The 13,061-nt window shown below is 43.6% G+C and overlaps 1 protein-coding gene across 1 annotated transcript in view; it reads right to left on the reverse strand.

Moving 5' to 3' along the window:
• HECW1 (HECT, C2 and WW domain containing E3 ubiquitin protein ligase 1) overlaps positions 1-13,061 on the reverse strand; it is a gene marked incomplete at its 5' end in the record, with an annotated part of 190,275 nt that overhangs the window by 83,955 nt on the left and 93,259 nt on the right. The window contains one exon of the mRNA XM_081996466.1: positions 9,198-9,367. Coding sequence (XP_081852592.1) covers positions 9,198-9,367 — 170 coding nt within the window. The remainder of the gene's footprint in view (positions 1-9,197; positions 9,368-13,061) is intronic.

Raw genomic sequence — 13,061 nt, forward strand, 5'->3', positions numbered from 1 at the left:
CAGGGTGCCAGAGCCAATGTGGTACCTTATTCTGGTGTGGCACAATGTTGGGTTTTTTCCAAGAGCAAAAGGGGTGCACATAAATATGTGTTGTTGTTCTAAGATCTGATTCAATCCTTTCTACTGAACGCCTTCAAAGTTGGATAGGGTCTTCAGCAAATTGGCTTCCTAGATTTCTCCTTCAGATTTTCTACCTCTCTGTATTAGAAACAAGGAATAAAAAAAGCCCTTCTCATCTATTTCCATGTATTCCACAACATTCGGACTTACTAGTTAATAGGCTCATCATGAATTCTCTCTGATAGCTTACAGAGTTTTACAAGATGTCTCTATCACTAACAAATTTCAACCCTAAAACATTAGAAATTTAAAAGAACTTCTGGATATATCAAGTGTAAACACTACTTAAAGAGTCAGGGTTTTTCCTGCAACTCTCACACATTGTCTACAAATTTATTAGCACAGCATAGACTGAAAATATTGAGGACTCTCATGAGCACTATTATACAAGATTCAAATGCATTTCTAGAAGAATAACATATAAAAAAAAAATTGAAACCATTTTTTCATACCATAGCCTATTCCTGAAGAAACTGAAGTTGTCTTGGGCTTTCACACTTCAATCATCATCAGATATTCAAAAAACTGCAGCTGTAAAATCACAGCTTTTCTGTGCAGTCAAACTGTGTTTTACACTTTACTTGGCCATGTGTGCAGAAATGTTATACAGTGAAGCTACCACTCACAAGGCTTAACTCAGTCCCAATGACACCTTTGGCAAAACTCATCCTGAATTCAGGATCTGGATTTCACTGCTCCTATATTGGACTTAGGCATAGGTATAAAGGCCTCCAAGTTTCTGCAGGAGATTCTTTTGTATCTGCCAGTAGAAGGGGGAAAAAGGTTATCTAAGTTAAACAATAAGTAGTTCAATCAGTGTGGTGTTGCTGTTGCTTTTTTCACCAGAAGTCCAAAATGAAATCACTCAATGATTCTGTGAGGCCATGGTAGAACTCTCAGCATTAGTGCTCTGAATATTAGATCAAAATCAGATCAAATATACCCTGCTTTCATTTAAATTCATACTGTTGATTCATATTTATTAAATCATCATTAATGGTTTACCTTTGTTTTGGAAAGATACATCTTTGATCAAGTATTCCCTGCTTGCATTGCTCTAGGTTTGTGCTACATCAGGTAGTACTCATCAGATCAGCCAACATAAAGCCACAAGAGAAGCAGAGCACTAACATAAACCTCATATTGCATGATCAGGCTAGCTTTGACTCCCAGTACTGCTGGGTGGTCCATCAAACACCATTCATGATTGCAGACTCGGTGCCCAAGTTATTAATTCTCATCATAAGAAAAGCAGTTGCAAACCAGCGCTTGGTCAGTTGCATTTATGTCATCTCGGCATTCCTGCAGGCAGCTTCCAAACCCAACACTTCTATCCCCGATGGCAGTCTGCATTACAGCAGCCCCCTCTCCCCAAACCACTCCTGGCATTCGAGCCCCTGACTGTTTCCTTCTTCTGATTTTGTGTTGGTAATCTGAAGAGACAGGTTATGTGAGAATTTATTCAAGTGCGGTATTTTTAAAAGGTTGTGGATTATCTGAGGTGCAAAGAATGTAAGTTACAGACGTGAAAATACTGTAATTCTGTTCATCTGATCTGACACATTAACTACTATTTGTTAAGTGCTCTTGCAACAGAGTACTGAACACCTCTGCTTATACACATCAATTAATTCACCAGTGAAATGCAGCTACCTTCAGAGTGATAAAGCAGCCACCCAAAACATTCTTTTATGCCTCAGCTATAATTTAACAGTATTTGTAAAGGTTGAGGCAAACAAACAGCAAGGCTGCAAGGAGTTGAGATTGTTTTTATCCTAGTACTGGGCTCCCACTTTAAGGCAATCTACTCTCCCAGAGCTAGAATTATCAGAGTTGAAATTCAATACGACATAACACTTCCTACGACTTTAAATATGCTGAATGGTTGCAACAACCAATTTTTAAGAGTCATCTCACTGCTGTTCCTTGAAGCTCTCTCTCCACTCACTAGTAAATGAACAAAAACGGAAGAAGCAGTTAGCTCAAACTGCCACAGTTAAGAAAGAAAGAAATACGTCTAAGGGAAAGTCCAGAGTCCTGAAGTACTTTATCTGCAAAATCATCAAGAGAATTTGTTAACCAGCTGGAGTTATGTGAACTACTTCTTAAACCACTTTGCTTTGTTGCTTGTGATTCCCAATGATCTCTATTGCTCATCTGAACTACCTATCACTTTACTGCTTGCTGACAAATTAAATCTTTTTCCAAAGAATGTGTCAGCAGACACATTGTCTCAATATGAAACAATATGGGAATAGGATAATTATTTTTCTAATAGCAATATTAGAAGAGATATAATCAACATTCACCCTTCTCAATTCTACTACATGTACAGAAGATTTGGGAAGTGGACACTTCCTTCTGAGATTTCCTTTGCATTTTGCCCTCAAATCAACATGATAGGACAACTCACTCACTACGCTCTTGCAACTGTGTGGGCTGCCAGCGCAATGCCTGCTTAACCTAGGGTTTTACAGTCAAGTTGCCCAGTGGTATGTGGTTTCCACAAACTCACGTATTTTGTTTAATAGTACAGATGTTGCTGAAGAATGCACCAGTTTGAAAGCAGAGCCTGGAGTAAGAAAACAAGCAGGACCATTAACTCTGATTCAGCAACAAGTTCCCTGTCTGAAGACACTTATTTTTATTTTCTACAGCTGCCTATTTCTCTTCATTGACCCTGTAGAGGCCCAGGCACCATCAGTAGCTAGTCTGGATCTCTCCTGAAGTACTTACCATTTGGCATTATTACACACAGCAATATTCAGCACTTTGGCTTAGCAGAATCTGATTTTATGCTCCTATGAGCATGTGAAAACAGAAACATCACAAAATGACTCCTCTCCACCAGCAGAAGATACCACCTGGGCTTTAACCTGTATCAGTGAACAATTCACAGCGTGACAGCTCTTCCACCTCACAGAGCTCTGCTGCAAGTGTCAAAATGTCACGTGTTAGTCGTCTCTCTTAGCATGAGATTTCCATTTCCTTATGCCCTCTTGTAAAAAGTACTTCAAAACAGAGCAATGGAAGAATAGCTTTAAGTCAGGATAACTCATGCTGAACAATATTCTAACAGTATGTGAAATGATGATCATCAATAATACAGATGAAAAATTGCCTGAGGTATCATGGTGCTTCCAGAGCGTTCTTATAATGCAAGTGGTTACTATGCAAATAGAACAACCTGGTATGCATATGAGGGGGAATACCAGAAGGAATTATACAAGTAAATGAATTATCTCTCAGTCTGTAGGACTTCATTTTGGTGTTGAGGCCCTGCAAAACTGAATCAACTCTTTCACTCCTGAATTTGCTCAATATAAAGAGACCACTCCGCAGCTACTTCTATAGTTTTATTTCCCTATTCCAAATTTTTTCAAGTTTAGCAGCCAAAGCAGATTAGATATGTCATTCAACTGAAAAAAAAACCCAACAAAAGAACATCTGGCTTCTATTTACATGTAGTGACAGAGACCTTAGGAAAGAACCACCCTTCTGAAATAATATATTGCCTAAAATATTTTTGGGGGAAAACAACTAGTAGTGACTGATCCATTTCATGAAATGGCTATGATTCCTCAATATTTTTCACTTCATATATTCACATTTGTCAGTGAAAAGAGTGGACAGAAGAATGGCTACCACCATGATTTAGCAACAGTTTCCAGTCTTCCTTCTCCCCTTCTCCCATAAAGGGACAAAGTTGGAGAAAATCAGCACTAGGGTCTTCTGTGCAATAAAAACCAAGATGAGTTTTCAGTACCAAAGACTTCAGACCAGCTGATGTGCATAGGCTGCAACACAAATGCATGCAGGTAAACATCTCAGTATCAGATGGAGAGAATGCAGGAGAACGTTATAGAATCATTTCGGTTGGAAGAGACCTTTAAGATTATCAGTCCAACCATTAACCTAGCACTGCCAAGTCCCCCAGTAAACCATGTCCCTAAGCACCACGTCTACACATCTTTTAAACACCTCCAGGGTATTTAACTCACCCACTTCCCTGAGCAGCCTGTTCCAGTGCTGGACAACCCTTTCCGTGAAGAAATTTCTCCTAATACCCAATCCAAACCTCCCCTGGTGCAACTTGAGGCCATTTCGTCTCGTCCTATTGCTTGTTACTTGGGAGAAGAGACCAACACCCACCTCACCACCATCTCCTTTCAGGTAGTTGTAGAGAGCGATAATGTCTCCCCTCAGCCTCCTCTTCTCCAGGCTGAACAACCCCAGTTCCCTCAGCCACTACTGATAAGACTTGTGCACCAGGCCCTTCACCAGCTTCATTGTCCTTCTTTGAACACATTCCAGCACCTCAATGCCCTTCTTGTAGTGAGGGGCCCAAAACCTGACACAGGATTTGAGGTGTGGCCTCATCAGCACTGAGTACAGGGGCACAATTGCTTCCCTACTCCTGCTGGCCACACTATTCCTGATACAGGCCAGGACACTGTTGGCCTTCTTGGCCACCTGGGCACACTGCTGGCTCATGTTCAGCTGGCTGTCAACCAGCACCCGCAGGTCCTTTTCTGCTGGGCAGCTCTCCAGCTGCTCTTCCCCAAGCCTATATTGTTGCACGTTGTTGTCATGACCCAGGTGCAGGACTCAGCACTTGGCCTTGTTAAACCTCATACAGTTGGCCTCGGCCCATTGATTTAGCCTGTCCAGATCCCTCTGCAAAGCCTTTCTACCCTCCTCAAGCAGATCAACAGTCCTGCCCAACTTGGTGTCATCTGCAAACTTACTGAGGGTGCACTCGATCCCCTCGTCCAGATCACAGAATCACCGAATGGTAGGGGTTGGAAGGGACCTATGAAGATCATCTGGTCCAACACCCCTGCCAAAGCTGGATCACCTAGGGCACGTTCCACAGGAACACGTCCAATTGGGTTTTGAAGGTCTCCAGAAATGGAGACTCCACAACCTCTCTGGGCAGCCTGTTCAGTGCTCCGTCACCCTCACAGTAAAGAAGTTTTTCCTCATGTTGAGGTGGAACTTCCTGGGCTCCAGTTTATGCCCATTGCCCCTCGTCCTGTCACTGGTCACTACTGAAAAGAGACTGTCTCCATCCTCCTGACAGCTACCCTTCAGATATTTATATACATTGATAAGGTCCCCTCTCAGCCTTCTCTTCTCTAAACAGCCCCAGGTCTCTCAGCCTTTCCTCATATGAGAGATGTTCCGGTCCCATAATCATCCTCGTAGCCCTCTGTTGGACTCTCTCCAGAAGTTCTCTGTCTCTCTTGAACTGAGGAGCCCAGAACTGGACACAATACTCCAGATGAGGACTCACCAGCGCAGAGTAGAGGGGGAGGACAACAACCTGCTGGTCACACTCTTAACGCACCCCAGGATACCATTGTCCCTCTTGGCCACCAGGGCACATTGCCGTCCCATGGATAACTTACTGTCTACCAGGACTCCAAGGTCCTTCTCCATGGAGCTGCTTTCCAGCAGGTCAACCCCTAACCTGTGCTGGTGCATGGGGTTGTTCCTCCCAAGGTGCAGAACTCTACACTTGTCCTTGTTAAATTTCATGAGCTGCCCCTCTGCCCAACTCTCCAGTCTGTCCAGATCCCATCAAATTATATTTAACCTCAGCCAGCAACTAAGCACCATACAGCCTCTCACTCACTTACCCCGCAGTGGGATGGGGGAGAGAATCATAAGGGTCATAGTGAGAAAACTCATGGGTTGAGATAAAGACAGTTTAATAGGGAATGAAAAAGCTGTGCAGGCAAGCAAAGCAAAACAAGGAATTCATTCACTACTTCCCCTCAGCAAGCAGGAGTTCAGGATCTCCATGAAAGCAGGGCTCCATCACATGTAACTACTATTTGGGAAGACATAACTCTGAACACTATAACTCTGAATGTGTGTGTTGTGTCCCCCCACTTCTTCGCGCCAGCTTTATATGCTGAGCATGACATCATATGGTATGGAATATCCCTTTCGTCAGTTGGGGTCAGCTGTCCCAACTGTGTCCCCTTCCAGCTTCTTATGCACCCCCAGCCTACTCACTGGTGAGGTGGGGTGAGAAGCAGAAAAGGCCTTGACTCTGTGTCAGCACTGTTCAGCAAAAACGAAAACATCCTTATATTACCAACACTGTTTTCAGCAGATATCCAAAACATAGCCCCATATTAGCTACCATGAAGAAAATTAACTCTATTCCAGCCAAAACCAGCACAACTTGTGTGTGTCTAAGTGGTGTAGAAGATCACTAACCATTTCGCCTTGGATTATAGGGACTTAATTCTGCTCCCTGTCCCCATCTTCCAGCTCAGGGGGCTGGGGACCCAGAGAACAACTGGTTTTACTGTTAAAGACTGAGGCAAAGGCGGCATTAAGTACCTCAGCCTTTTCCTTGGTCACCATGTTTCCCCCCCGCATCCAATAAAGGATTGAGATTCTCCTTAGCCCTCCTTTTGTTGCTAAGGTATTTATAGAAACATTTTTATTGTATTTTATGGCTGTAGCACGATTAAGCTCTAGTTGGGCTTTAGCCCTTCTAATTGTCTCTTTGCATAACCTTGCAACATCCTTGTAGTCCTCCTGAGTTGCCTGCCCCTTCTTCCACAGGTCACAAACCCATTTTTCTCCCGAGTTCTAGCCAAAGCTCTCTGTTCAGCCAGGCTCATCTTCTTCCCTGCTGGCTTGTCTTTTGGCACATGGGGACAGCCTGCTCCTGCAAATTTAAGATTTCCTTCTTGAAGAACGTCCAGCCTTCCTGGACTCCTTTGCCCTTCAGGACTGCCTGCCAAGGGACTCTGTCAACCAGTCTCCTAAACGGGTCAAAGTCTGCCCTCCAGAAGTCCAAGGTGGGAGTTCTGCTGACCCCCTCCTTACTTCTCCAAGAATTGAAAAGTCTTATCATTTTGTGATCGCTATGCCCAAGACAGCCTCCAACCCTCACATCAGCCACAAGTCCTTCTCTGTTCACAAAAAGCAGTGGGGCAGCTTCCCTAGTCGGCTCCCTTGCCAGCTGTGCCGGGAAGTTATCTTCCACACACTCCAGGAACCTCCTAGACTGTTTCCTCTCCACTGTATTGTATTTCCAGCAGACATCTGGTAAGTTGAAGTCCCCCACGAGAACAAGGGCTCGCGATTGTGAGACTTCTCCCAGCTGCTTATAGAATTATTTCATCTGCCTCTTCATCCTGGTTGGGTGGTCTACAACAAACTCCCACCATCTTATTTGCCTTGTCGGCCTTCCCCCTGATTCTTACCCACTAACACTCAACCCTATCATCAACATCATTAAGCTTTAGACAATTAAAACACTCCTTAACATAAAGGGCTACCCCACCATCATGCTGAATACCAGCTCTGCTGTTTTAGACTCCTTAGCCACTAACAGGCTAACAACAGAAAGGGAGCAGCAGTGTGGCTTGCATGTAATCAAGAAAACCAGGGAGCTGAACAGAGAAGCTGGAAGCCAGCTGTGCTCTTTTGCTTTCCGATGTCCATAATTAGACCATTTCACTGTTTCTCCTTTTCTTGCTGCCAAACTCCACTGGAAAAAGAAATATCAGTCTACAAACTCAGCCATCCTGCATGGTCTGAGGAGGAGACCCTTGATATTTTAATCAGGTCCATATTCTTACTCGGATTATTTTGTCCTCCAGCAATGCAAAAGGACCTTGAGGTGAGAACAAACTACATTAGCTGGCAGTTGCCTTTGTCAAGAGAAGACTTCTGACCAGTATTAAGTGCTTTTAAAATGCCTATTTTCAGCCTCCATCAGCACAGCTGCTACATCCCTCTTTGGATAACGATGGCCTTGTGTGCCACCTCAGTAGTTAACTGGCTGATATGGGTGGTGGGACCACATTCATATCCTGTGTCTTTCTCTGAGTGTCAACTCCTGGCATCCACACTTGCTGCCAGCTCCCACAATCCCACACATACTGTGACATACATACAGCAAGATTCCCTTTCATGCCTGCCTGCCTGCCTCTAGGCGTGTGTCTTATGCACTTTACCTAAAGATCTCTGCCAACTGCCTGATATTCCATGTCAGTTCCAGTTCCTCAGCTTGATCTGGGACCCCTCAGCCAGATACATCTGATGCTTGGAGCCACAGAAAAGTTACAGCTTGGTGGATGCCTCATGACAGGGCCTTCCACTTAATTATGCCCTATTAGAAAGCATTTTTCTTAAGACTAGTTTTGAGGTTGTCCCCCCTGCCCCACCATATAACCTCACCCACTAGGCTCACCTGTCACATAAACTGATGTGGTACCTAGTTTCTTGACTATAACCTCCTCCAGGCAGGAGTATTCAGTGACATTTCTGCTGTCTTTTTTCCCCACTCACACTTTCATGTCTATACAGTTCGACCTAATCATTCCTAAACCATTTGGCAATTTGCATTTTAATTTGAATAAAACTATTTAGTCTATTTATTTATTTTTAATCCTTCCTGTAGTAAAGATGTTGGTCTGACAGGGAACACCAGTAGATGACACCCATTATGTCAGGCCCCTTTATTTCCAGAGAGATTTCTTATTCTTTGCTGTCTGTTGCCATTTTTGGGTGTACTTTAACAACAGCAGACAGCAATTGAACTCTCAGATCTCATTAATAGCTACTAAGCCCTTCCAACAAGCAGCAGCAGACTAGAGAGTATTTCTTCAAGGTGATGGGCAAATGTGCCAAAGTTGCCTTTAATTTGTATTACCACTGACACTTTTCAATCACATCGACTCTTTTTAGTTGCATGCTGCGTAAGAGAGCATCTCCCTGCATAAGACCACTATGACAATCTAACAGGAGCCTTTCATGCTATCCAAGTTTATTTTCCAATTCTAGGTTAGGCCTGCCTTCAATAATGAACAACTTCATAAATTACATCCACCAAGTGCAACCCTTACTGAAAGTTTTAACGTATCATTCATCTTTGTAGGTAATTAAGCCTTTTGCATTGAGACAAGAAGTCATGAAATACATCAGGCACAACTAGATAAACAACTATTTAGATAAGAAAGGAATTTAAAAAGAAAAAAACAGATATTGCTAGAGTCATTTCCATGTTTGCAGAAAAGTCTCAGCTCAACACTCAAACTGCTTACCTCTCCTTGCCAGATTGGGTTAACAGTATTACACATGATCTTAGATCTCTTCTCCTGTCCATGATGAGGAAGCGCTGGGAAGATGCTATGTTTTCCAGGCTGGATGGAAATCTTCAGATAAGGATCTGGATTGAAGAACATTCCTTTCTTCAGACCAAAAGCCTGGAAGTCTGAAAAAAGGTAAATAACCTGATTATTTTTCACACTCTGGGTAGCTCTCTGGAATGTTAAGAGAAGCATACAGGAAACTGGTTAGGAATTCAAATAATATGGTAGGAGTATGAAAAAAACCACTATGTTTCATGTGAGGTAATATAAAGTCAAACCATAATGATCTTGTGATTTAGGATTTACAAATGATTATATAATGAAATTGCAAATTTTACAATTGTGCAGAGTGATTTGGTTTCTAAACCAGTATTTATGCAACTTAAAAGTGATCTGCTGATTTTTCTAAGGAGCTAAGCACTTGCTCAGCCCGGCTCCAGTGGCAGGACTACTCTGAAAAAGAGATCCATGCATTTAATCACATAGACATGGCTTTTGCTACCAAATGTGTCACTTCTCCCAAGTATCAATCTTATCTTTCTATGAATCTTACCTTTTAGACCACTTTTTTTCTACACAAGAAGTAATTTTACATTTTTTCCACTTTAAAATGTTTCTGTCCCTGCATGGGGTTAACTTTACCTGTAGTAACTTCAGAAAACTCTTTTATATAAAGTCCACATTTTAAGCAAGGCTTTCTAGCTGCAGAACCCCCAGGGAGCATAATACAAGTCATGCAGACAAAAAAACCCCAGGCACTTATTTCAAAATTTACTCATAACATTCTTAAGACAGAGAAAGTCCATTACAATTTGTCCCTGTGAAGACAATGAAATGCAAACCAATCTACAGGTATATCACTAATTTTGGCTCAACAGCTACAAACCAAAGCCTCTGGCCTTCTTTTTTCCAGATATATTTCTAAGCTTTCTTTGGAAAATATAAGCACTTATTCTTATTAGTGAGTTCAGCAGATAATTTATTTTCCACCACTCTTTGCATGGAGATTCTCCTCCTCTGTTTAAAGCTTTATTTCACATAGGGCTTTAAGCATTCTGACTACTTTTTCTTGCTGTATTGAAGAGATATAAAGTATTATCCAAGATAGTTTCCAAAACTGCTTAGATGTATACCTAAACATTCAATTTAAACACTTTTTTTTCTTTTAGGCAGGTTTTGAAAACATTAATTTTCACAGTCTTTTAATTCTCTTTTGATTAAAACCCCAATTATTCTGGCAGGTTGTGTACCCTCCAGGCAGATACTTTGAATGAATCTGAAAATCATACATATTCCACACCAACATCAGCATTTTTTCTAGAAAACAGCTATATCAAGAACAGGGATAAGATTCACCCAGTTGTATTTGGCTTCCTTAGCATATGGTAATAGCGAACACAATAGGATACACAAGTTAAGAACAACCGTTTTGTTCAGGTTGGTTTTCATCATCTATTTCAGCACACAATTCACATTGCAGATATTCAAAAGCCATTAGACAGATGGTCCTGAAACAGACTGTATTTTAAGAATCTCATTCTTGTGGTGTTCTCTAAGAATTAAGGAAAAAAATAGAGGACATCACTACTAATAGCCTATTTGAAAGTATTTTGCTGACAGTATGCACTATCATGGTCCTAGCAACACTAGTACACAAAGAAAATTATCTGGTTCAAACAGAGAACACTGATTTTTTTTTCCTGAGTGTACAATCTCTATGTAACCAGCTGTCCTGGTTTCAGCCAGGATAGTCGGTTTTCGTCACAGAAGCTAGCGCGAGGCTATGTTTTGGATTTGGGATGAGAAAGTGTTGATAACATGCTGATGTTTTCAGTTGTCGCTAAGTAGTCAAGGACAGTCCAGCTACTCGTGCTGGCCTGCTAGCAAGAAGGCTGGTGGTGCACGGGGAGCTGGGAGGGGACACTGCCAGGACAGCTGACCCAGGCTGGCCAAAGGGATATTCCACACCATCTGACGTCATGCTCAGTACATAAACTGGAGTTGGCCAGGGGGCGGAAACCGCTGCTCAGGGACAGGCTATTGATCGCCAAGTGGTGAGCAATTGCTGTGTTAGGCATCACTTGTTCTTGTACATTCCTTTGTCGGTATTATTGTTATGATTGTTCTTTCCTTCTCTCTTGCTGTCCTATTAAACTGGTTTTATCCCAACCCACAACTTTTTCCCCAATTCTCTCCCCTGTCCCACTGCGGGAAGGGGCCGTGAGCGAGCGGCTGCGTGGTGCTTAGTTGCCGGCTGGGGCTAAACCACGACACCAGCACGTATTTTATCTGTCAGCCCTGCTGAAATCCTACATGGCAAACTCTCGCTCTGGAAGTTGTACTGTTAAAAATACATTCCAGAAATAGAAACTGAGATTGCAAAAGCACTATGAATGACAAGGCCCAGCAGTGTAATAATGTCAGACTGCTAACATATGAGAAGAGAGAAAGACCTCTGGGATCTTATCTTTCTCTCTGATGTTTCCTCAAAAGATTCCAATATTTATACAGAATCACTAGGTTGGAAAGGACCTTCAAGATCATCAAGTCCAAACATTAATCCAGCGCCACCATGTCCCCTAAACCATGTCCTGAAGCGCCACATCCACACGTTTTTTGAACAATTCCAGAGATGGTGACTCCACCACCTCCCTGGGCAGCCTGTTCCAATGCCTGACCACTCTCTCGGTGAAGAAATTTTTCCTAATATCCAATCTAAACCTCCCCTGGCGCAACTTGAGGCCATTTCCTCTTGTCCTATCACTAGTTACTTGGGAGAAGAGACCAACACCCACCTCGCCACAACCCCCTTTCAGGTAGTTGTAGAGAGCGATAAGGTCTCCCCTCAGCCTCCTCTTCTCCAGACTGAACACCTTCAGTTCCCTCAGCTGCTCCCCATAAGACTTGTGCTCCAGACCCCTCACCAGCTTTGTTGCCCTTCTCTGGACATGTTCCAGCACCTCAACATCCTTCTTGTAGTGAGAGGCCCAAAACTGAACACAGGATTCAACGTGTGGCCTCACCAGTGCCGAGTACAGGGGCACAATCACTTCCCTACTCCTGCTGGCCACACTAGTTCTGATACAGGCCAGGATACTGTTGGCCTTCTTGGCCACCTGGGCACACTGCCGGCTCATGTTCAGCCGGCTGTCAACCAGCACCCCCAGGTCCCTTTCCGCCGGGTTGCTCTCTAGCCACTCCTCCCCAAGCCTGTAGCATTGCATGGGGTTGTTGTGACCCAAGTGCAGGACCCGGCACTTGGCCTTATTAAACCTCATACAGTTGGCCTCTGCCCATCGATCCAGCCTGTCCAGATCCCTCTGCAGAGCCCTCCTACCCTCCAGCAGATCAACACTCCCACCCAACTTGGTGTCATCTGCAAACTTACTGAGGGAGCACTCCATCCCCTCATCCAGATCACCTATAAAGATATTGAACAAGACCAGCCCCAGAACCGAGCCCTGGGGAACACCGCTTGTGACCGGCTGCCAGCCGGATTTAACGCCGTTCACCACAACTCTCTGGGCTCGGCTATCCAGCCAGTTCCTCACCCAGCGAAGAGTAAATCTGTCTAAGCCACAAGCCACCAGTTTCTCCAGGAGAATGCTGTGGGAGACGCTGTCAAAGGCTTTACTAAAGTCCAGGTAGACAACATCCACAGCCTTTCCCTCATCCACTAGGCGGGTCACCTGGTCATAGAAGGAGATCAGGTTGGTCAAGCAGGACCTGCCTTTCATGAACCCATGCTGGCTGGGCCTGATCCCTTGGTTGTCCTGCAGGTGCCCTGTGAGCACTCTCAAGACCAACCACTCCATA

The sequence above is a fragment of the Phaethon aethereus genome (genome assembly GCF_964289735.1).
Source record: "Phaethon aethereus genome assembly, chromosome: 2".
Taxonomy (NCBI): Eukaryota; Metazoa; Chordata; class Aves; order Phaethontiformes; family Phaethontidae; genus Phaethon; species Phaethon aethereus.